Source organism: Nematostella vectensis, chromosome 11 (genome assembly GCF_932526225.1).
Source record: "Nematostella vectensis chromosome 11, jaNemVect1.1, whole genome shotgun sequence".
Taxonomy (NCBI): Eukaryota; Metazoa; Cnidaria; class Anthozoa; order Actiniaria; family Edwardsiidae; genus Nematostella; species Nematostella vectensis.
In genome coordinates this window covers 13,908,376-13,933,550 of record NC_064044.1, presented here as the reverse complement: position 1 = coordinate 13,933,550, position 25,175 = coordinate 13,908,376, and the positions used below count along the sequence as shown (strand labels likewise).

At 40.0% G+C, this 25,175-nt stretch overlaps 3 protein-coding genes across 4 annotated transcripts in view; all 3 read right to left on the bottom strand.

Moving 5' to 3' along the window:
• Positions 1 to 3,343, bottom strand: part of LOC125573816 (tetratricopeptide repeat protein 28-like) — a 23,992-nt gene extending 20,649 nt beyond the window's left edge. Inside the window, exon 1 of the mRNA XM_048734598.1 lies at positions 2,800 to 3,343. Coding sequence (XP_048590555.1) covers positions 2,800 to 3,343 — 544 coding nt within the window. The remainder of the gene's footprint in view (positions 1 to 2,799) is intronic.
• The window catches only part of LOC5501494 (tetratricopeptide repeat protein 28), a 26,211-nt gene extending 1,036 nt beyond the window's left edge, over positions 1 to 25,175 (bottom strand). Inside the window, exons 1-4 of the mRNA XM_048734754.1 lie at positions 24,862 to 25,175; positions 24,680 to 24,773; positions 18,511 to 18,622; positions 13,492 to 17,781 (exon numbers count right to left, since the gene is read on the bottom strand). Coding sequence (XP_048590711.1) covers positions 14,114 to 17,761 — 3,648 coding nt within the window. The 5' untranslated portion in view covers positions 17,762 to 17,781; positions 18,511 to 18,622; positions 24,680 to 24,773; positions 24,862 to 25,175 and the 3' untranslated portion in view covers positions 13,492 to 14,113. The remainder of the gene's footprint in view (positions 1 to 13,491; positions 17,782 to 18,510; positions 18,623 to 24,679; positions 24,774 to 24,861) is intronic.
• LOC116608621 (tetratricopeptide repeat protein 28) lies at positions 351 to 2,019 on the bottom strand. Of its 2 annotated transcripts, none has more exons than XM_048734750.1 (2): positions 1,877 to 2,019; positions 351 to 1,776 (listed from the first exon to the last, which is right to left on the bottom strand). In XM_048734750.1, the coding sequence occupies exon 2, from the start codon at positions 1,757 to 1,759 to the stop codon at positions 422 to 424; it is 1,338 nt and encodes a 445-aa protein (XP_048590707.1). In that variant the 5' UTR covers positions 1,760 to 1,776; positions 1,877 to 2,019; the 3' UTR covers positions 351 to 421. The 2 variants fall into 2 exon arrangements, with proteins under 2 accessions (XP_048590707.1, XP_048590708.1); XM_048734751.1 differs by having other exon boundaries at positions 351 to 1,761; positions 1,877 to 2,018.

Sequence of the window (25,175 nt, the reverse complement as noted above, 5' to 3'; positions counted from 1 at the left end):
TGGGTCATTTCTTCTTAAGAAATCTTCGAATCTTTTGCTTTTTCTAAATGATTCCTATGACTGCGCACCCCTCCTCAGCCAATCCTGGGTACGCGCCTGTTCACAACCTTTTTGTTTTATTTTGTTAACTTGGTTACACTCAACTAGACTGTTTTATAGATAAGCTACGACTTGCAAATCAAAATCAATCAAAAGTTATTGACTTGTGCTCTGCCTTCAAATAAGCAAATAACAAATCACGGCCTTACTCTGGAGGGCACCTTTTCAAAAACGACCCTAGAGATAAATAGTACAAAAATGAATACACATGAGATATAACTGTCATACAAATATGAAAACAAGTCAAGCTGGGCTTACTCCTCCGAGTTCCCTGTGTTGCAGGGTTCCAGAGTTTTTTTTTTGAAACTTCCCTTCTACGTCTCTACCGTATAGTGACGTCATCGCCGACGAGAACAAACGCGCCCCAGTAATAGGGGTGGCTGTATTTATCATTCATTGAGATGGTGTCCCGGATTGTCTGCTTGAGACTGGCACTAGTTGACAATCCGCTGGCCAGGTGACGATAAAAGCGCTCCATGAACTCCAGTCTGGCATCGTCGCCAATAGTCCACAGCGTTGCGAGCACGGAGCGAGCTCCTGCAGCGAGGAACGCTCGCGCCAGACCCATCACGCCCTCGGCTCTGATCTGGCCTCTGCCGCTATGACAGCAGCTGAGCACGACCAGACTTGCGTTGATCTGACACGAGCTGATTTCCTTCATCGTCAGGAGGTATTCCTCTTTTTTGGCGATATCATGCTTATCCATGCGTGGTTCTGGTGCGACTAATATTTCACCCGTATGTGAGTCACCGTGCAAAGCGATGTGTATAACACCGACGCCTTTCTCGAGACTCTGCGTCACCGCATTCTTGGTCGCTTGGTACTCGATCAAACATGTCACGTCGGGCAGTATTTCTCTGATCTTGATAGCTTCCTTACTTGCTGCAGGGAGATTTGCAAACCTCTCGTGAAAAGACTTCACCACGTCGGCTCCATTCCTGCGTGTAAATACGTTTGCGTTTGATCTTGGATTCGCAACGACAAGTACACCACGTTTGCAGTGCTTGTCTTCAGGACATTCTCGCAGTAACATAAGAGTAGTGAGTGATGGGCCGAAACGAATTGCCTTTTTCTCAGCGAGGAATCTACCGTCTGGCGACTGCAGAGCGCCGAATGGGACCATGAACGTAACCCCTTCCGGAACAAACACGACTTCAACTTGGGTGAGTTCCTTCTCAATTGGTTCAATCAGTATCCGGTACAGCTCTTTTAGTAGACCGGACCCTCTCTGTGTCTCGGCACTGCCTATTGGGGGTGGCGAACAGACGTCTTCTTCGTGCTCCTGTGGTACTTTACCGCTAGTACCCTCGTCACTCGCCTTCGGTTTTCCTGTGGTATGTGGTAAAGGAGACCTGGTAGCAAGGTGACACTCACTACCTCCGCCCCACATCTTGGCGACACTCTTGTCTTTTCTGTTTCCGCTTGATTCGCCTCCGATTTCATTCGTCTTCTCTGAGCCCTTGGACCCTAGTGTTACCCTTGCGAGTTCTGTCAGCACGTGTTGTTGTTCAGACTCGTCATCATAGTCCAGGTCCAGCGATCTGTCTTCGAAGGTATCATCGCGATTTTGACGGACGTGCAGATTTGCATCACATAAAACTCTGTTGATCAGGTATCTGAGAAGAGATAGCCATTGTTCCGCTTCATCTGTCATTTGCATTGCTGCGGGATGTACAACTAACGGAGTTAGAGATGAGAGAGTGAATAAGTGAAGGTATATATCACTCAATGATACAACAACAAACAAGGGCGAGGTACCACTGACTAACAAACGTACTTCTTGGTCTAATGAGCTCTTTGTTGCATCTCCTTGAAGTCCATATTTGGTTTGAAGGTTTTCACTAAGGGCGCGCGATCTTCCTTGCTCTGACACCAACAAGGCTTGGCTCTTTTTCCCGAGTACAACTGACACAAAGACTAGCCAGTGGTATGCTTCAATATAGGTATCTACGATATTAGTTTTTACGTCTTCTAGCTTTCCAAGATTAGTGAAGATTTGCTCGTAACAAATGAAGCTTTTTAAAAGATACGATTCCGCATCTTCAAACGAGCCCATACAGATATACAACTTGCCGATACGCTCGTATATATGAGAAAGTAAGGGAGTGCTAGTTTTTGGAGAATAATGTTCTGCAAGCAGGAAGTACTCAAGTGCCTCCTTGTAGTTAAGACGAATAAAATGCATTAAAGCCATCATAAAATACAATGTATCTAGGCTATACGTGTTATCACTCTTCTCGTACTTATCTCTCGCTTGTTGGTAGCACTCCATAGCCTTATCGCAGTTACTTTGAGACATGTGCAGCATACCCATCAATACATGTGCCTGTGCTTGCCCAACTACGTCGCCATTCTTTAAACATAAATCAAGCAGCTTTTCGTAACACTTGCTCGCCTCGTTAAAGTCTCCACTTTTCGCGTATAGTATTCCAAGCTCCTCTAGGTTGGGCTGCACGTTCTCTAACGTTGCAGCAAGACTGGTTGCTTGACGAATGCATTTCTTCTTCTCCTCGTATTTACAAATTGCTTCGTGAATAATTGCCATAGCGCGGTATCCGTTAACTTGACCCTCCTGGTCACCTGCCTTTTGAAATAGACTGAGTGCGTGTTGGTTGTTATTCATTGCGTCCTCGTACTTGCCCTGCATAAAGTGCATACTACCCATACCATTGTATGCCTTAGCTTGACCACTCTCGTCACCTGTCTTTTGAAATAGACTAAGTGCGTGTTGGTAGTTATTCATTGCGTCCTCGTACTTGCCCTGAGACCTGTGCACATTACCCATACCCAGGTATGCATTAGCTTGACCACTCTCGTCACCTGTCTTTTGACATAGACTAAGTGCTTGTTGGTAATTCTCAACTGACTGATTGTAATCGTGCAGCCTGCGCTGAATTTCACCCATCAATCTATAACAAGCTGCTTGAGTCTGATTGTCATCATTTGATTTCGCTATTTCCATAGCAGCTGTATAACATGACATTGCATTTTCATACTGCGCTTTTTTAGAAAATGTGCCGCCCGCTTTCAAATACACACACATCATCAGCTCGCTGCTCCCGAGCAAGTACGAAATATCGTAACATACTTTCAGTAAACGAATCTGCTGGTCTGGTGTAAGCGGGATCATGGTCATCCCCCACATAATCAGGAAACCGAATATGTTGGGAAGGTTGAACCACACCCTGCCAATGGCGTCCCACTCGGCCACGCCCCAGTCAGAAAAAGGCTTGCCCTCACACATCTTGTGGTGTTTTGCCAAATCTGAAATTAGATAACATAATTCAAAGAGATTATTTTAAAATATAATTTATTGTAATGTAATGTAAAATTTAGTATATGTATTGAGTATTAATTATTATATGTATATAAGTATGTTTTTAGAATACCTTTCTTCATCACATTTGCATGCTCACACATATCTTCTAGAGTAACTGTTTTTGAAGAAATAGTCTTATTCGCACTTTTAAGGTAGCGCTGCACGCTTTTTTAAAAGGTTGGTTTATATGATTAGTTTTGGCTAGAGTAGTTAAATAAGCTATTCACAGCAAAAATATGTTTCTGTTTCTATTTTATGTGTTAACACTTTATTTCTGACACTTTCTTTACCGAAAACGCACCGTCCCATTTTAAAACGACAGACAGAGGAGAAATCAAACATTCTGATGGCAATGACAATGTCCTTTTTTCTCATACATCCGTCGTGCTTTGCGGTCGCGTACAAGAGCTTCGAACGTGAAAGACGTTTTTTTTATTATTGTTATTTCATCTTTTTTTTGTTGCTCTTGGAATACTCATCAAACAGGGGAAAATAGCCGGCGTGTGGGAGTTCCCCCTCCCCTCCCCCCTAGCCTACGTGTGACGTGGGAGAGTAGTGTTGACATCTGTTGGCTTTGTCTTCTTACATTGCCCATTAGCGAGATCAGTCGGGATTTGAAACGCTGATTTTGAGTAAAGTTTACATCCTCAAGTATTCTTTTACCTTTTTGAGTGTTTATTGGTGTTTTATAGCACGAATAGATGCAAAGAAGTTGAATAATCGGCGTGACGTCACGGACAAGTGTGTGTGACCATTGATCCAACCGTTAGTAGGGCCGACAAGGCCCAGCGACGACTGGAAATAGAGCCTATAGCGGAACTCACTAAAGTTACTTGCAAGCTTCACGCCTAGCGATCATCAGATTGAAGTACATTATGAATAAATTACCTAATGCAGAATCTAAAGAACTAACAAACTATAAGTGTTCCTGTTAGAAATATATATGTCTGTTAGAAATATATATGGTTTTCTTTTATTAGAAAATTACAATAAAGATTGGCGAAAATAAAGTGACGCGAAAATTAGGATGCGCGAAAATTAAGTGAGTACACAAGAAACATATGGGGGAGTATTGGTCGTTTAATAAGCTTTATGATACACCTTATGTACATAAAGTAAGGGTATATATATGAGTTTGACTTGTATAGATTTTTATGAAAATAAATTTAGCCAACGCATCGTTTTGTTGCAAATTGTGTCAGTTTTGATGATTACAGCACATTAATTCCATTCCATTTAATTTGTTTTGCTTGATTTTATTATCCCAAAAATCGCGAAATCGCGAAAATAAAGTGATCGGGATTTTACGATAATAGGAAAATCGCGAAAATAAAGTGTCGCGAAATATCGCCAACTCAAAATCTCGAAATTTTGACGCCGCGAAAATTATGTGTAATAAGGCAGATCACCTGGTCGGTATCTCACGTGGAACAAGATAAAAGTTTTACCCCCCCCCCCCCCTCCTCTGGGTATGGAAATGAAAAAAATAACCCCCTAAAAACTGCATTTCTAAAATTTGTCTCTGTGGACGTTATTGTAACCAATGAACTGGTATTTATGCTTAGGCTTTTTGGGTGTTCTTTGACAGTGTCTTTTTAATAGTGTTTCTAAGGAAAAGTTCATTTATTATCCCGAGGGGGGGGGAGGACGCGTGAGGATTTTGATAAAAGTAAGGGATAAAATTAGTTGCCCTCCCCCCACTACAGGAGGAACAAAATTTCTCATGCCCCCCTTATGCTTCCTCCATATTTTAGGAACCCCCCTAAAAATATTTATTTAACCCCGCTAAAAATATTTATTCAGAAAAAGTTGAGGCATTGAATTGTATAGATAAAACGTGGCTCTCCTGGATTGTGCGTGCCAATAACTGCCCCCAAACCGATGAGACACGTTGGACCAAGAAGTCTGATTTGACCCTTGGTCAAATTATATAGAAGAGACAAAACCCAAAGAAATCAGTGACCCATTCATTAAAATCCATACACTTTCAACGCTCCCGCCTTTAGACCTTGGAAATTTCTCGAGGGCCCCCCATAGTATCCTCACCACCACCCCCCCCCCCCCCCCCCACCCCTCTCGGTATAATAAATGAACTTTCCCTAAGAAATTCTAATTCAAGAAAATATCCGAGTCCGAATCTAAGGCTAGGTACCCAGCAAACTTCGCAGACAAATTGACTCTCACTGGCTTTTCGACGTAATGTCGAAAAAACACACACAAAACCCTGTATCTCAAAATGTATGCTGTCCTTTATACAAAACCGCAGACATTGCTCAATGACAAGTAACAAGTTACTTGCAAGCTTCACGCCCAACGAAAGAGATACATTATGAATAAATTACCTATTGCAGAATCTAAGAAACTAAGGCTTCCTCTCTCTTTTTAGAAATATATATAGTTTTCTTTTATCAGCAAAAAAATAGGATTACAATAGAGTTCCTATTAGATTATTACTTGTATGAAAATGTCACGACACATTTACAAGAGGCTTTGGTTATAGATATCTGCGCACAACAGAGTAAAGAGCCGTCCTAAAAACCTAGAGAAGATTCAAAACTTATAAACAGTGAGTTGTAAGCGTAGGAGTGATGGAAACTATTTTTTCTACAGGACACAAACAAAAGATGACTTCGCAGGTCCAAAGTAAGTACAGAAAACCGTAACTATAACACGAAATAGTCTGTTATAGAACTGACAAAATCCATACCTCGTTCAATAATGCTTGGTATGAAGCTTTCGAGTGTAATGATACATAGAGGTTCCTTTCCCGAAAGTTTTAACTTGATTTCACCTTGTTCAACTTGCCTTTAAGCACAATTCGACACTACATCAGGGCTGTAGTTGAAGATCAAATGATGCTTTGCACAAAATACGAACAAACAAAAAATGTAGGAAATTTGAATTGCAAATCACAAACGTTTGTAGGGGATTCCCCCCATTAGCTAGTCTGAATAACAGACGAATTTAGGTTTATCAACAGGAAGCCCAAGCTCTTCAATTTCTTTTTATTAGCATTACGGTTAACAATGTACTAGTATTTATGTTAACACTTTATGACAGTTAAAAACGTATTTGGTGTTTCTTCAGAAAATTTAATAGGATCTTTTTTTAAATTGGTTCAAAGCTAATTCAAGAAGTAGTCCGAATCTGCACCGAATGGTAAGTTTCCAGCAAAATTCGCAGACAAATTCTCTCTTAGGATATATATAAAAAAAAAAATGTCGTTTCTGGTTGCCTCCTGCCTCTAGAATTTGCGCCGCATGCGTATTTATTTATATGAATATGTATGGTGGATGTATCCCTATCCCAAACAGTGTCTGGCGAGAGACGAACAAGACGTTCCTTTCGAAACAGGTCTATCGTGTAATTCAAATTACGAGGCAAAACTGAAGCGAAGCAAAAGTCGTCTGCGGCTTGCAAAACATCGACATATCTTACATCATTATACTGAAAATCGAAGAGCTATACATATAAATGATATCTCTAATTGAACTAGACCCTGCGCGCAGGGTTGACTGGTATACCTGAGATCTGCAACTTGTTTGGGCCCTGTGTTCTGACATGTATGACAAAGATTTTACTGCTCACTTTGTATATGATAAAATATATATACAAACCTGGTTTGTATTGTAAATGTCATATCACAACACTGATTGGGGTAAGAAAGGTAAGAGCATCATCTTTTCAGGTGGGGGGGTGGACTTGAGTTGTGCTGCATGAATGGGACTGATTGTCCTATCTTTTACATGGTAAAAATATTAAAAATACTATCCCCAAAGCAGAGTTAGCACAGTAATAAAATTAAGGAAAGCTGAGAATGTGTTTTCAAATTGTTATTTATTAAAAAATTATTTGGTTCACAGCCCTCAATGTGCTATCACTTAGGGGTAAATTTATTTTAACACCTAAAGCCAGTCATATTGTATTAACAATATAATTTTATTGAAAATTATCATTTTATTTATGTAAGTGCAAAGTAAACAACAACATTTATTTATTTTGAAGTCAAATGAGAGGGCTATAGAATATCCAGACTTTAAATTAGATTATATACATATTTTCAAGACGGCACAATTATCTAGATTTAATTGAAAATGTTCCATAAAAATAAAATGACATTCAATTAAAAATAGAGGTATTTAAGGAAAATAACAAAACTCATCTAAAGGAAGCACCAAAAAAAAAAGCGCCAAAGTACCAAAATAATTTTCATAGATTTAATTTTCATGTTTACCTCTAAATAGATACCAAAGCCAAAGCAGCAGGATTTTAACTTTTCTAGTACAAGACTTTTGACACTTAAGTATTGATGAAAACTGCTTGATATTCTGATGGAACTTGTCTCAATTTAAGTAACACATATTCTGTACTTAATTGGAATAGAAGTGGTAAAAATGATATGACATTCAATGACAGAGATCAAGATATTTTATAGTAAGAAAACAAAATTCATCTTATGGGTACCCGGTCAAGTGTCCGATCTAAGTAGCCTATTCTTTGGGATTCATTCATCGACAAACTACTTCAAACTACTTCCACTTCAAGATAGATAAAGCAATAAAGGTAAATACCTCAAGACCATTCATGAGTGTCCAGAGCACATTCAATTAATACTTAAGGTAAACTGTATGTGTAAGTGTAAAGCAGTCAGCACATTAACTCTAATCTCGACCCTCACGTGTATCGGGTCTATTCGGGTTGCAAATGTATTAACACAAGTAAATAAAGCGAAATCAATCCAAGCTGAGATAATTTTCCACAATAACTTGGTAGAAATTAAGGCTATGGTAAAATATACAGTTATCGAATCGCGAATCGGGCCTTTAACTCCACAAATAACATTGATCTGAGAGCTGGAATCTTAAAATTCAAGATGGCGGCCATGACACAGTTTTAAATTATGCAGAAAGTATTCTGGTAACTAGGCATTGCGATAACGTAGAACGGTGGGCTAGATACATCTTGTAAGAAAAATGCTTATGTGAGGTTGGGCGTGTGTTACCCTCAGAGCCTCGGAGACGCTCAAGGCTCTGGGACCAGGGTAGGCGTGTGTCGGCGGCGAGGTAAAAGTTCAAGGAGAAAGTGAGCTGTCACTCATCAATCATGTCTCATACCAACATCACAACATTGGCCGGTTTTGAACAATGGAATCGAGCGTTGCTTCACTCCCTTCCTATTTTATATAGAACCTAAATACGAAGTTAGGTTCGGAGAGCGTTCGGGATAGTCACGAACACTCAAGATGCTATGGTTACTCAGTACTGTTCAAATGTTTCGAGAGTTGAAAACAACCATCGCGTGGGTTTTTAGACAAGAGAAATAAAAATATAACGAAAAAGGATTTCGCTGAATTGGGAGGCAGGAGACATTTCGCACAAAGGTTAGAGATATTTTATTTGCTGAATACAATATTCAATACAAATTGGGAATGCATTTTTGGTTATTTTATTAAGAAATCGCTGACAAAGTATCCTAACCGTGGTACAACCATGGTAGTTCCATGGTGCGAACAGGGTTTCTCTATCTTCTTAGAAATATAATTTTCTTTTATCAACAACAAACTATGAAACAGGTTTCCTCTTAGATTAACTTACGCGCAAGATGTTATTAGGTGCGAAAGAGTTGGAAATTAGAGTTGATATGGAACCCAAATGCGCTAAAAAGCAACAAACTCGTTAAATGTTGGAGCCAAAGAATTCGCCCGATTTTTGTATAATCTGGCAAACATACAGAACTATAGCCTCGCTTCAGTAGGGGCTCTCATTTTTTGCATATTGTTTTGAGAGTGACGCTTATTTAAAAGAGGGCGCATATTCGAATCATTACGGTATATATCCTATATTTATTTTAATGTTATTATACAACCTATAAATCTATGTACCCAATATATACGTTTATCTATATTACAAACAGTACTGTGTGTTTAATCTAGCCTATTAGGCGAAGGGGGAAACGACAGTGAAACAGGGTAAGAATTAGCATGGCTCGCTAGTGCTGATTACGACATTTAACTGAGAAGGTACTCACCAATCAAATCAAATCCCCGAGGTGAAAAGAAGAAAAAAGAAGTGATAAAGCTCTTTTTGCACAAGTCGAGCGAATGAAGACGGCTTCACGAAGGCTGAGGTTCAAAAGACAGAGGAAAAGTTAGCCATAACACAAGCAACCAAGTAACTGAGTCACAACCGACAAATCCAAATTCAGCTTACCGATTGTGTTGGTTATTGACGCTAAAATGTCAATACAGTGATGAAGCTTGCTATTGACAATTTAAGCGATGGTAGACGGTAACACGCAGGTTCTATAAATCCAAAAGCCAGTAAATGTGAACCTCGCTAAACACCCAAACAGGAAATTCTACTAAGTGAAAGTGAAAGGATTGGCGGGGGTTTCCCCTTATTAGTATGCAGAAACATTACGTCATGTGGGTATCAGGCTTTCTCAAGAGGAAAATACACAGGTATCTATCTATAATAATACGCGTCTTAGAACCTAATATAGACAGATTCAACTTGGGTATGGTATGATATGCTAGGAAATTCAGGTTATGAGATTCAAAATGCAACAAATGATTGTTGTTGTTTTTTAAAACAGTTCATCTCCTCATAATACCATCAAGATTTTGAGGGTTCTTTGTTGCAACAGGCAAAAATTCCTACTGGTTAAGAAATGCAAAACTCGACGCTCCTAGATAACGGTTGTTTTTGGTTAAAAGAGGGTCTTCGTACCATGGCATCTAGGGTGGTGGATGGAAAAAAGGGGGGAGGGGTGGGGGATTGTTGTCAGTGGAGAGAGGATCTAAAGGGGAGAAAAAAGTAGAATATACATAATGGCGTGGAATGACAAGAATAAGGGTAACACAGTTATAGTGGTTTCCCCTAAGGAGAGCCTGCAATCGTCGGATGTTGGTCAGCATCTGCGCGCATGGTCATACACAATAGTTTAGTCGTGCTGTTTATGAAAAGAAATAAACTTTTCGTTTTTCTTCGCTAAAACTTTTTTTGATAGAATAGTTTTCGATTGACAAAAATAAAATTTTGAGGCCTGTTTGCCGCCGAAAATACATCATATCAAGATATTGGTGATATTCGTGAGGCTGTAATAAAAGTAAATAGAACTAAATGTTGTATTTCAGATAGTGCGCTTCTCACAGATTTTTTGAATGATTTTATTTCAGTTTCTGTGACGTTATCTTCAAGCTTCAATATCAGAGGAGCCGTAAACTGTTTGGCAAACAAATCTTAAGGGGGGTGGGGGAGAAGCGAAAGAAAGCAAGCTACAAATCGACACATAGAGGACCAAATAGTCAGGGTCCTTGTCATCACCTTGATGCCGTCCGTTGATGAGGCACTGACTTCATTCCTTCGTTTGCTTCACAGAAAACCAACAAGCAGAAGATGGCGGCCCACCAGCAGACACTGGGCCAGACGCTCCGACAGACCATCCTGCAAGCGAGGCCCCAGTAGAACAAGGTACCGCGCCTGCGCAAGATGAGGCACCAGCTGAGGAGACTCCAAAGGAATAAGCCGATAGTTTAAGTCTCTGGGTTAGTGCTACGAATCTTTTACTGCCGAAAAAATTTGGTGGTGTACTTAATTTTCGAACTTGAATTACATTTTCAATCATCCAACAGTAAAATCTGCTATATGGATTATAATATTTTCCGAGGAGTTGATATAGAGTACAGATAAAGATGAATACAATCTTAAGCTATTATTTCAAATTTTGCCTATACTATCAAATATAAGGTTTAAATTATCTTAAATCATTGAGATATGTCAGAATAAACCTTTTAACGGCTTCACAATGCAAAAAGGACATAAAAACGTTTATAATACTTTTTTGGTAAGAATTTCCGCCATCTTCTTGGGTCCGTCATCTTTGATCCGCCATCTTGGATTCTTATGATTTTTGAAAAAAAAAAAAATCTGGAATTATTACAGAAAAAAAGTATTTGCATGCATGTGTGACCATCGGAACTTGACATTTACCGTGCGGTTACGAAAAATGTAGAAACAAATGCAATACTGAAGGCAAAACTATCAGGTTCTGACACCAGCCAAAAAGTAGGCAAAATTAAATGGAATGAAACGAAAACGATCGAGCGAAAGGCAACGTGAGAACGAATACATGATGCAAGGCATGGACTTATAAGGATTCATTAACAAATTAAATAATAAATTTTAAGTGATAACAAACATAGTCCAATCCCGAGAAAAGGTAACCTAAACCAAAGCTAGTTTTAAAAACAAAGTACTTACAACCGGTAAATCAAACTGAACACAACTGGCATGACAGGCCCGTACGGACAGCGCTCAAAGCTTGTAGCTTATCTCTGCTGACTGTCTTCCCTGAGCAACTGCATATCACGCTCCCGCATCACGCCGCGCAAGCAATGCGTCTCCTTTGCTCAACGGTACTAAACTAAAAAAAAAACTAACTAATACTGTTAAAACAGCCGATTTTATACTCGCTTGGGGACGCGCATTTTTCTAGGGACGCTAACATTTACTACCGTTCAAATTACTCAGCGTTCATTGTCCTGTCAAATTTAGAAACAAATCTTCCTGGGAAATGGTAAAAGGACGCTTACTTGATTCAATTAGCACTATCAAGCTATTGATACTAATCTAAAGGAATTTGAAACATGTTGAAAGTAAATTCCTAAACGTGTACGGATCGAATTAGAATCACGTTTGACAAACAATCCGTAAAATACGTAAAACAATTATAATCGCAATCCAAAAATCGCTTAATTAAAATTTTTGCAAAATCTAAAATAACCCAAAATACCACCCGGTCACACATGTATGTGCTCAAAGCAATGATAAATGTATGATATTAGCTCTAGTCCATAGTAAATCCAGTGACATTTATAACAACAGCTTTGAGAGAGCAAAATTTACCCACACCTCCCACCAAATATCCGAGGTAAAACAAAATTTGTACCTAAAATACAGAAAGAATATATCACGGTTACCACAGTATGAATTGCTACGCTACCGCTGGAATTGGCGATTCTCCAATCGCCGATCGAGTTCCGGTGGTCGCGTAGTAATGCCCACAGGTGGAAAAGGCCTCAGGCTACAACTTTGAGTTTGGATTCGTTTACCCATTTAGCTGACCATTTTCCCTTGGTTATTTCGTCCCAGCTGGCAGTGATACTTGATTTTTATAGCAGCGGACATGCGGCTTGAGTAGGAGCGCTATTCCTGAAGTAATTTATAGGGATCTTCCCCTGAAAAATTGTCGTTTTTAAAGCTTGTGGAAAATGCAGGAGTTGAAAGTCGCCAGGAGAAAGCATGTCATCAAACCCCCCTCATCACGTGCTTATTATTATAAGAACATTTGTGCATTTGCGATATCCCAACAGCGACAGGTACAAGGACCGTTTTTGTGATCTTCCGTGCGCGTCCAAAATGCCACAGACTGGCGGGCCATAGCTGACCCAAAATGATGCGGACAAAGGGAAATTTGACTCTAGGTCCAAAACACTGCAAAAGAAGCACTCTGTCAGCACTTTCTATAGCTTCGTCTGTAAACTCCACTTTGTACGCCATTTCAGATCAGCTGTGGCCCGCCAGTCTATTGTATTTGGGATGCGCGCGCAACATCATGAGAACGGTGTTATCCCTAGCACATAAAACATTTCCGCCCCCCTTCCTCCAGTGAAAAGGTTCACTTTCTTAGGTTTTCGAACCCCCCCCCCCCCTCCCCACCTCATGAAAAACCCTGGGTACCGATCTGTAGCGGTATGTTATAAAAGGAACGATAGCGTGAACGCAGCAATGTAGGTGTAACATCTACATCTGCGTCTGCAGTTGTAACAGCGGGTCCAACACTTGTATTTACATTTTATTTCCTCTTCTATTCCTACAAATACTATAATATGGGCAAACACTAGTCTCTACTATACAATTAATATCATTATTATTATACTTATTTGATCCTATGCAAAGAGCATCAAAAGGATATACTTTATAATAATTAATAAAGAAAAGAAAAATGATGAAAAACCGTATTTTAATCCGCAGTTATAGCAATGGATTTCTTACATTCTAAGAAGAATTAACTTTGGTGATTATTTACTAATAATCTGGATTTGATTAATAAGCGGAATTAGCAAAGTGAAATTTAACTTGGCTATTATTATCAAAGAATACAAGCCTTCGTGAATGCTTTTAAGGGTTCCCTCTCGAATAACCCTAAAAAAAACATTCGCTCCCTCCGCAGAATGCGCACGCATCCCCCCCCCCCCTCTTGGTGGCCCAAAAGGGGGTCATTTCTTATTAAGAAATCTTCGAATACTATGCTTTTTCTAAATGATTCCTATGACTGCGCACCCCTCCTCAGCCAATCCTGGGTACGCGCCTGTTCACAACCTTTTTGTTGTATTTTGTTAACTTGGTTACACTCAACTACACTGTTTTATGAATAAGCTACGACTTGCAAATCAAAATCAATCAAAAGTTATTGACTTGATTGCTCTGCTTCAAATAAGCAAATGACGAATTAGCGTCTTACTCTGAAGGGCACCTTTTCAAAAAAGACCCTAGAGAAATAAATAGTACAAAAATGAATACACATGGGATATAACTGTCATACAAATATGAAAACAAGTCAAGCTGAGCTTACTCCTCCGAGTTCCCTGTGTTGCAGGGTTCCAGAGTTTCTTGAAACTTCCCTTCTACGTCTCTACCGTATAGTGACGTCATCACCGACGAGAACAAACGCGCCCCAGTAATAGGGGTGGCTGTATTTATCATTCATTGAGATGGTGTCCCGGATTGTCCGCTTGAGACTGGCACTAGTTGACAATCCGCTGGCCAGGTGACGATAAAAGCGCTCCATGAACTCCAGTGTGGCATTGTCGCCAATAGTCCACAGCGTTGCGAGCACGGAGCGAGCTCCTGCAGCGAGGAACGCTCGCGCCAGACCCATCACGCCCTCGGCTCTGATCTGGCCTCTGCCGCTATGACAGCAGCTGAGCACGACCAGACTTGCGTTGATCTGACACGAGCTGATTTCCTTCATCGTCAGGAGGTATTCCTCCTTTTCGGCGATTTCATGCTTATCCATGCGTGGTTCTGGTGCGACTAATATTTCACCCGTCTGTGAGTCACCGTGCGAAGCGATGTGTATAACACCGACGCCTTTCTCGAGACTCTGCATCACCGTATTCTTGGTCGCTTGGTACTCGATCAAACATGTCACGTCGGGCAGTATTTCTCTGATCTTGATAGCTTCCTTACTTGCTGCAGGGAGATTTGCAAACCTCTCGTGAAAAGACATCACCACGTCGGCTCCACTCCTGTTGCGTGTAAATACGTTTGCGTTCGATCTTGGATTCGCAACGACAAGTACACCATGTTTGCAGTGCTTGTCTTCAGGACATTCTCGCAGTAACTTAAGAGTAGTGAGTGATGGGCCGAAACGAATTGCCTTTTTCTCAGCGAGGAATCTACCGTCTGGCGACTGCAGAGCGCCGAATGGGACCATGAACGTAACTCCTTCAGGAACAAACACGACTTCAACTTGGGTGAGTTCCTTCTCAATTGGTTCAATCAGTATCCGGTACAGCTCTTTTAGTAGACCGGACCCTCTCTGTGTCTCGGCACTGCCTATTGGGGGTGGCGAACAGACGTCTTCTTCGTGCTCCTGTGGTACTTTACCGCTAGTACCCTCGTCACTCGCCTTCGGTTTTCCTGTGGTATGTGGTAAAGGAGACCTGGTAGCAAGGTGACACTCACAATCTCCGCCCCGCATCTTGGCGACACTCTTGTCTTTCCTGTTTCCGCTTGATTCGCCTCCGATTTCATTCGTCTTCTCTGAGCCCTTGGACCCTAGTGTTACCCTTGCGAGTTCTGTCAGCACGTGTTGTTGTTCAGACTCGTCATCATAGTCCAGGTCCAGCGATCTGTCTTCGAAGGTATCATCGCAATTTTGACGGACGTGCAGATTTGCATCACATATAACTCTGTTGATCAGGTATTTGAGAAGAGATAGCCATTGTCCCGCTTCATCTGTAATTTGCGTTGCTGCGGGATGTACAACTAACGGAGTTAGAGATGAGAGAGTGAATAAGTGAAGGTATATATCACTCAATGATACAACAACAAACAAGGGCGAGGTACCACTGACTAACAAAAATACTTCTTGGTCTAATGAGCTCTTTGTTGCATCTCCTTGAAGTCCATATTTGGTTTGAAGGTTTTCACTAAGGGCGCGCGATCTTCCTTGCTCTGACACCAACAAGGCTTGGCTCTTTTTCCCGAGTACAACTGACACACAGACTAGCCAGTGATATGCTTCAATATAGGTATCTACGATATTAGTTTTTGCGTCTTCTAGCTTTCCAAGATTAGTGAAGATTTGCTCGTAAAAAATCAAGCTTTTTAAAAGATACGATTCCGCATCTTCAAACTGGCCCATAGAGATACACAACTTGCCGATACCCTGGTATATATGAGAAAGTGAGCGAGTGCTAGTTTTCGGAGAATAAGATTCTGCAAGCAGGAAGTACTCAAGTGCCTCCTTGTAGTTAAGACGAATAAAATGCACTTCAGCCATCCTCAAATACAATATTGCTTGCATATTTTGGCTATACGTGCTACCACTCTTCTCGTACTTATCTCTCGCTTGTTGGTAGCACTCCATAGCCTTATCGTAGTTACGTTGAGACATGTGCAGTGTACCCATCATAACATGTGTATGTGCTTGCCCAACTACGTCGCCATTCATTAAACATAAATCAAGCTGCTTTTCGTAACACTTGTTCGCCTCGTTGAAGTCTCCACTTTTCGCGTATAGTAGATCCACTAGGTTGGGCTGCACGTTCTCTGACGTTGCAGCAATACTGATTGCTTGACGAATGCAATTCTTCTTCTCCTCGTATTTACAAATTACTCCGAAAATATTCGCCATAGCGCGGTATGTGTTAACTTGACCACGCTCGTCACCTGTCTTTTGAAATAGACTAAGTGCGTGTTGGTGGTTATTCATTGCGTCCTCGTACTTGCCCTGAGACCTGTACACATTACCCATACCAAGGTATGCATTAGCTTGACCTCTCTCGTCACCTGTCTTTTGAAATAGACTAAGTGCGAGTTGGTAGTTATTCATTGAGTCCTCGTACTTGTCCTGAGACATGTGCATATCACCCATACCCAGGTATGCATTAGCTTGACCACTCTCGTCACCTGTCTTTTGAAATAGACTAAGTGCGTGTTGGTAGTTATTCATTGCGTCCTCGTACTTGCCCTGAAACCTGTACACATTACCCATACCATGGTATGCATAAGCTTGACCACTCACGTCACCTGTCTTTAGAAATAGACTAAGTGCGTGTTGGTAGTTATTCATTGCGTCCTCGTACTTGGCCTGAAACCTGTACACATTACCCATACCATGGTATGCATAAGCTTGACCACTCACGTCACCTGTCTTTAGAAATAGACTAAGTGCGTGTTGGTAGCTATTCATTGCGTCCTCGTACTTGCCCTGGTTAAAGTGCACATTACCCATACCATGGTATGCTTCAGCTTGACCACGCTCGTCACTTGTCTTTTGAAATAGACTAAGTGCGTGTTGGTAGTTATTCATTGCGTCCTCGTACTTGCCCTGAGACCTGTACACAACACCCATACCATGGTATGCATTAGCTTGACCACTCTCGTCACCTGTCTTTTGAAATAGACTAAGTGCGTGTTGGTAGCTATTCATTGCGTCCTCGTACTTGCCCTGAGACCTGTACACAACACCCATACCATGGTATGCATTAGCTTGACAACTCTCGTCACCTGTCTTTTGAAATAGACTAAGTGCGTGTTGGTAGTTATTCATTGCGTCCTCGTACTTGGCATGAGACCTGTGCACTCTACCCATATCCAGGTATGCATTACCTTGACCACTCTCGTCACCTGTCTTTTGACATAGACTAAGTGCGTGTTGGAAATTCTCCATTGACTGATTGTAATCGTGCAGCCTGTGCTGAATTTCACCCATCAATCTATAACAAGCTGCTTGAGTCTGATTGTCATCATTTGATTTCGCTATTTCCATAGCAGCTGTATAACATGACATTGCATTTTCATACTGCGCTATTTTAGAAAATGTGCCGCCCGCTTCCAAATACACATACATCATCATCGTGCTGTCCCCGAGCAAGTACGAAATATCGTAACATACTTTCAGTAAACGAATCTGCTGGTCTGGTGTCAGCGGGCTCATGGTCATCCCCCACATAATCAGGAAACCGAATATGTTGGGAAGGTTGGACCACACCCTGCCAATGGCGTCCCACTCGGCCACGCCCCAGTCAGAAAAAGGCTTGCCCTCACACATCTTGTGGTGTTTTGCCAAATCTGAAATTAGATAACATAATTCAAAGAGATTATTTTAAAATACAATTTATTGTAATGTAATGTAAAATTTAGTATATGTATTGAGTATTAAGTATTATATGTATATAAGTATGTTTTTAGAATACCTTTCTTCATAACATTTGCATGCTCACACTTATCTTCTAGAGTGACTGTTTTTGAAGAAATAGTCTTATTCGCACTTTTAAGGTAACGCTGCACGCTTTTTTAAAACTTATAATAGGTTGGTTTATATGATTAGTTTTGGCTAGAGTAGTTAAGCTATTCACAGCAAAAATATGTTTCTGTTTCTATTTTATGTGTTAACACTTTTTTCTGACACTTTCTTTACCGAAAACGCACCGTCCCATTTTAAAACGACAGACAGAGAAGAAATCAAACATTCTGATGGCAATGACAATGTCCTTTTTTCTCATACATCCGTCGTGCTTTGCGGTCGCGTACAAGAGCTTCGAACGTGAAAGACGTTTTTTTTTTTATTATTATTATTTCATCTATTTTTTGTTGCTCTTGAAATACTCATCAAACAGGGGGAAATAGCCGGCGTGTGGGAGTTCCCCCTCCCCTCCCCCCTAGCCTACGGGCCTGTGACGTGGGAGAGTAGTGTTGACATCTGTTGGCTTTGTCTTTTTACATTGCCCATTAGCGAGATCAGTCGGGATTTGAAACGCTGATTTTGAGTAAAGTTTACATCCTCAAGTATTCTTTTACCTTTTTGAGTGTTTATTGGTGTTTTATAGCACGAATAGATGCAAAGAAGTTGAATAATCGGCGTGACGTCACGGACAAGCGTGTGTGACCATTGATCCAACCGTTAGTGTTCCTGTTAGAAATATATATGTCTGTTAGAAATATATATGGTTTTCTTTTATTAGAAAATTACAATAGGCTTACTATTAGATTATTAACAGTTTTTTTCATGTCACGATGCATTTCTAAGAGAACTTGTTTTGGAGACGTAGATTTCTTTGCATAATAGAGTAAAGAGCCGTCCTAGTAACCTGGAGAAGATTCAAAACTTAAATAGAGTGAACACAACACTCATTAAAGTCGTAAGAAAAGAAGTGATGGAAGCTATTTTTCCACAGGACACAAACAAAAAATGACTTCGCAAAGTCAGAATAGAGAGTCTTAACCATAAATACGAAAAAAAGTCTGTTATAGAACTGACAAAATCCATAACTCGTTCAATGCTTGATATGGAACTTCCGAGTGTAAGGGACCGATCGTTATTTACGAAAATTACCCCCCCCCCCCCCTCCTCTGGGTATGGAAATGAAAAAAATAACCCCCTAAAAACTGCATTTCTAAAATTTTTCTCTGTGGACGTTATGGGAAACAACGAACTGGTGTTTATGCTTAGGCATTTTGAGTGTTCTCTGACAGTGTCTTTTTAATAGTGTTTCTAAGGAAAAGTTCATTTATTATCCAAAGTAAGAATAGAGAGCCGTAACCATAAATACGAAAAAAAGTCTGTTATAGAACTGACAAAATCCATAACTCGTTCAATGCTTGATATGGAACTTCCGAGTGTAAGGGACCGATCGTTATTTACGTCCACGGGGGGGGGGGGGGGCAAGGGGGGGGGGAGGAGGGGGGGGTGGTTTTTTAATAAATCCGAGATTGAAATTTTTACCCCCCTGAAAAATGTAATGATAAAACTTAGACCCCCCTCAGAAATCATGACGTCTTAAAAATTACCATCACTCCCCCCCCCCCCGTATTTTTCAGTCAACGGAACATCGCCCTGCTTAATTTACAAATTTCAATTCAATTGCTCACATCTTATTACACTCTTAAAAGATTGGTGAAAATAAAGTGACGCGAAAATAAAGTGTCGCGAAAATTAGGATGCGCGAAAATTAAGTGAGTACACAAGAAACATTTGGGGCAGTATTGGTCGTTTAATAAGCTTTATGATACACCTTATGTACATAAAGTAAGGGTATATATATGAGCTTGACTTGTATAGGTTTTTATGAAAATAAATTTAGCCAACGCATCTTTTTGTTGAAAATTGTGTCAGTTTTGATGATTATAGCACATTAATTCCATTCCATTTAATTTGTTTTGCTTGATTTTATTATCCCAAAAATCGCGAAATCGCGAATGTAAAGTGATCGGGTTTATACGAAAATAGGAAAATCGCGAAAATAAAGTGTCGCGAAATATCGCCATCTCAAAATCTCGAAATTTTGACGCCGTGAAAATTATGTGTAATAAGGCAGATCGCCTGGTCGGTATCTCACGTGGAACAAGATTAAAAAAATGACCCCCCCCCCCCCCCCCTCCTCTGGGTATGGAAATGAAAAAAAAATAACCCCTACAAACTGCATTTCTAAAATTTGTCTCTGTGGACGTTAAGGTAAACAATGAACTGGTATTTATGCTTAGGTTTTTTGGGTGTTATCTAACAGTGTCTTTTTAATAGTGTTTCTAAGGAAAAGTTCATTTATTATCCCGAGGGGGGGGAAGCGTGAGGATTTTGATAAAAGTAAGGGATAAAATAAGTTGCCCTTCCCCCCCCCCCCCCCCTTCAGGAGGAACAAAATTTCTCATGCCCCCCCCCTTATGCTTCCTCCATATTTTAGGAACCCCCCCCCCCCACCCACCCCTCCAGAAAAACAAAGAAGGAAGGAGGAAAGGAAGGAAGGAACGCAAAAGACAATGTCAAAGGAATGCGAGCAAGAGATTAGCTGCAAGCTGGTCAGGAAATGGAGGGGAAAGAATTCGCTGAAACTATTAATTCAGAAAAAGTGAAGGCATTGAATTGCATAGATAAAACGTGGCTCTCCTGGATTGTGCGTGCCAATAACTGCCCCCAAACCGATGAGACTCGTTGGACCAAGAAGTCTGATTTGACCCTTGGTCAAATTATATAGAAGAGACAAAACCCAAAGAAATCAGTGACCCCCGTTTTAAAAGCCCATACACTTTCGACGCTCCCGCCTTTAGACCTTGAAAATTTCTCGAGGGCCCCCAACAGTATCCTCACCCCTTCCCCCCCCCCCTCCCCCACCCCCACCCCTCTCGGTATAATAAATGAACTTTCCCTAAAAAATTCTAATTCAAGAAAATATCCGAGTCCGAATCTAAGGCTAGGTTCCCAGCAAACTTCGCAGGCAAATTGACTCTCACTGGCTTTTCGACGTAATGTCGAAAAAACACACACAAAACCCTGTATCTCAAAATGTATGCTGTCCTTTATACAAAACCGCAGACATCGCTCAATGACAAGTAACAGCAATCTCTAATTTTAATGGCGGAACACGCTACAAGTTACTTGCAAGCTTCACGCCTAACGAAAGAGATACATTATGAATAAATTACCTATTGCAGAATCTAAGAAACTAAGGCTTTCTCTCTTTTTTTAGAAATATATATAGTTTTCTTTTATCAGCAAAAAAAAATAGGATTACAATAGAGTTCCTATTAGATTATTACTTGTATGAAAATGTCACGACACATTTACAAGAGACTTTGGTTATAGATATCTGCGCACAACAGAGTAAAGAGCCGTCCTAGAAACCTAGAGAAGATTCAAAACTTATAAACAGTGAGTTGTAAGCGTAGGAGTGATGGAAGCTATTTTTTCCACAGTACACAAACAAAAGATGACTTCGCATTTCCAAAGTAAGTACAGAAAACCGTAACCATAACACGAAATAGTCCTTTATAGAACTGACAAAATCCATACCTCGTTCAATAATGCTTGGTATGAAGCTTTCGAGTGTAATGATGCATAGAGGTTCCTTTCCCGAAAGTTTTAACTTGATTTCACCTTGTTCAACTTGCCTTTAAGCACAATTCGACACTACATCAGGGCTGTAGTTGAAGATCAAATGATGCTTTGCACAAAATACGAACAAACAAATAAATGTAGAAATTTGAATTGCAAATCACAAACGTTTGTAGGGGATTCCCCCCATTAGCTAGTCTGAATAACAGACGAATTTAGGTTTATCCACAGGAAGCCCAAGCTCTTCAATTTCTTTTTATTAGCATTACGGTTAACAATGTACTAGTATTTATGTTAACACTTTATGACAGTTAAAAACGTATTTGGTGTTTCTTCAAAAAATTTAATAGGTTTTTTTTTTAAATTAGTTCAAAGCTAATTCAAGAATTAGTCCGAATCTGCACCGAATGGTAAGTTTCCAGCTAAATTCGCAGACAAATTCACTCTTAGGACATATAAAAAAAATTGTCGTTTCTGGTTGCCTCCTGCCTCTAGAATTTGCGCCGCATGCGGATTTATTTATATGAATATGTATGGTGGATGTATCCCTATCCCAAACAGTGTCTGGCGAGAGACGAACAAGACGTTCCTTTCGAAACAGGTCTTTCGTGTAATTGAAATTACGAGGCAAAACTGAAGCGAAGCAAAAGTCGTCTGCGGCTTGCAAAACATCCACATATCTTACATCATTATACTGAAAATCGAAGAGCTATACATATAAATGATGTCTCTAATTGAACTAGACCCTGCGCGCAGGGTTGACTGGTATACCTGAGATCTGCAACTTGTTTGGGCCCTGTGTTCTGACATGTATGACAAAGATTTTACTGCTCACTTTGTATATGATAAAATATATATACAATCTTGGTTTGTATTGTAAATGTCATATCACAACACTGATTGGGCTAAGAAAGGTAAGAGCATCATCTTTTCAGGTGATGGGTGGACTTGAGGTGTGCTGCATGAATGGGACTGATTGTCCTATCTTTTACATGGTAAAAATCTTAAAAATACTATCCCCAAAGCAGAGTTAGCACAGTAATAAAATTAAGGAAAGCTGAGAATGTGTTTTGAAATTGTTATTTCTTAAAAAATTATTTGGTTCACAGCCCTCAATGTGCTATCACTTAGGGGTAATTATATTTTAACACCTGAAGCCAGTCATATTGTATTAACAATATAATTTTAATTTAAAATAAAGGTATTTAAGGAAAATAACAAAACTCATCTAAAGGAAGCACCCAAAAAAAAAGCGCCAAAGTACCAAAATAATTTTCATAGATTTACATGTCGTACACTACACATGACTACTGTCATGTTTACCTCTAAATAGATACCATGGCCAAAGCAGCAGGATTTTAACTTTTCTAGTACAAGACTTTTGACACTTAAGTATTGATGAAAGCTGCTTGATATTCTGATGGAACTTGTCTCAATTTAAGTTTTTTAAGTATTCTGTACTTAATTGGAATCGACGTGGTAAAAATGATATGACATTCAATGAGAGAGATCAAGATATTTTATAGTAAGAAAATAAAATTCATCTTATGAGTACCCAGTCAAGTGTCCGATCTAAGTAGCCTATTCTTTGGGATTCATTCATCGACAAACTACTTCAACTTCAAGATAGATAAAGCAATAAAGGTAAATACCTCAAGACCATTCATGAGTGTCCAGTGCACATTCAATTAAGTCTTAAGGTAAACTGTATGTGTAAGTGTAAAGCAGTCAGCACATTAACTTTAATCTCGACCCTTACGTGTATCGGGTCTATTCGGGTCGCAAATGTATTAACACAAGTAAATAAAGCGAAATCAATCCAAGCTGAGATAATTTTCCACAATAACTTGGTAGAAATTGAGGCTATGGTAAAATATACAGTTATCGAATCGCGAATCGGGCCTTTAACTCCACAAATAACATTGATCTGAGAGCTGGAATCTTAAAATTTAAGACGGCGGCCATGACACAGTTTTAAATTATGCAGAAAGTATTCTGGTAACTAGGCATTGCGATAACGTAGAATGGTGGGCTAGATACATCTTGTAAGAAAAATGCTTATGTGAGTTTGGGCGTGTGTTACCCTGGTCCCAGAGCCTCGGAGACGCTCAAGGCTCTGGGACCAGGGTAGGCGTGTGTCGGCGGCGAGGTAAAAGTTCAAAGAGAAAGTGAGCTGTCACTCATTAATCACTCTCATACCAACATCACAACATTGGCCGTAACTAGGCAGGTTTTTGAACAATGGAATCGAGCGTTGCTCCACTCCCTTCCTATTTTATATAGAACCTAAATATGAAGTTAGGTTCGGAGAGCGTTCGGGCTAGTCACGAACACTCAAGACGCTATGGTTACTCAGTACTGTTCAAATGTTTCGAGAGTTGAAAACAACCATCGCGTGGGTTTTTAGACAAGAAAAATAGAAATATAACGAAAAAGGATTTCGCTGAATTGGGAGGCAGGAGACATTTCGCACAAAGGTTAGAGATATTTTATTTGCGGAATACAATATTCAATACAAATTGGGAATGCATTTTTGGTTATTTTATTAAGAAATCGCTGACAAAGTATCCTAATTCCCGTGGTACAACCATGGTAGTTCCATGGTGCGAACTAGGGTTTCTCTATCTTCTTAAAAATATAATTTCCTTTTATCAACAACAAACTAGGATCACAACAGGTTTCCTCTTAGATTGACCTTAGATTGATTCCTCTTAGATCCTCTTAGGTGCAAAAGAGTTGGAAATTAGATTTGATATTGGACCCAAATGCGTTAAAAAGCGACAAACTCGTTAAATGTTGGAGCCAAAGAATTCGCCCGATTTTTGTATAATCTGGCAAACATACAGAACTATAGCCTCGCTTCAGTAGGGGCTCTCATTTTTTGCATATTGTTTTGAGAGTGACGCTTATTTAAAAGAGGGCGCATATTCGAATCATTACGGTATATATCCTATATTTATTTTAATGTTAATATACAACCTATAAATCTATGTACCCAATATATATGTTTATCTATATTACAAACAGTACTGTGTGTTTAATCTAGCCTATTAGGCGAAGGGAGAAATGACAGTGAAACATGGTAAGAATTAGCATGGCTCGCTAGTGCTGATTACGACATTTAACTGAGAAAGTACTCACCAATCAAATCAAATCCCGGAGGTGAAAAGAACAAAAAAGAAGTGATAAAGCTCTCTTTGCACAAGTCGAGCGAATGAAGACGGCTTCACGAAGGCTGAGGTTCAAAAGACAGAGGAAAAGTTAACCATAACACAAACAACCAAGTAACTGAGTCACAACCGACAAATCCAAATTCAGCTTACCGCTTGTGTTGGTTATTGACGCTAAAATGTCAATACAATGATCAAGCTTGCTATTGACAATTTAAGCGATGGTAGACGGTAACACGCAGGTTCTATAAGTCCAAAAGCCAGTAAATGTGAACCTCGCTAAACACGCAAACAGGAAATTCTACTAAGTGAAAGTGAAAGGATTGGCGGGGGACTCCCCTTATTAGTATGCAGAAACATTACGTCATGTGGGTATCAGGCTTTCTCAAGAGGAAAATACACAGGTATCTATCTATAATAATACGCGTCTTAGAACCTAATATAGACGGATTCAACTGGGGTATGGT

Coding starts and splice junctions, on each gene's coding strand:
- LOC116608621 (XM_048734750.1), bottom strand. CDS start 1,759: ATGCAAATGACAGATGAAGCGGAACAATGGCTATCTCTTCTCAGATAC.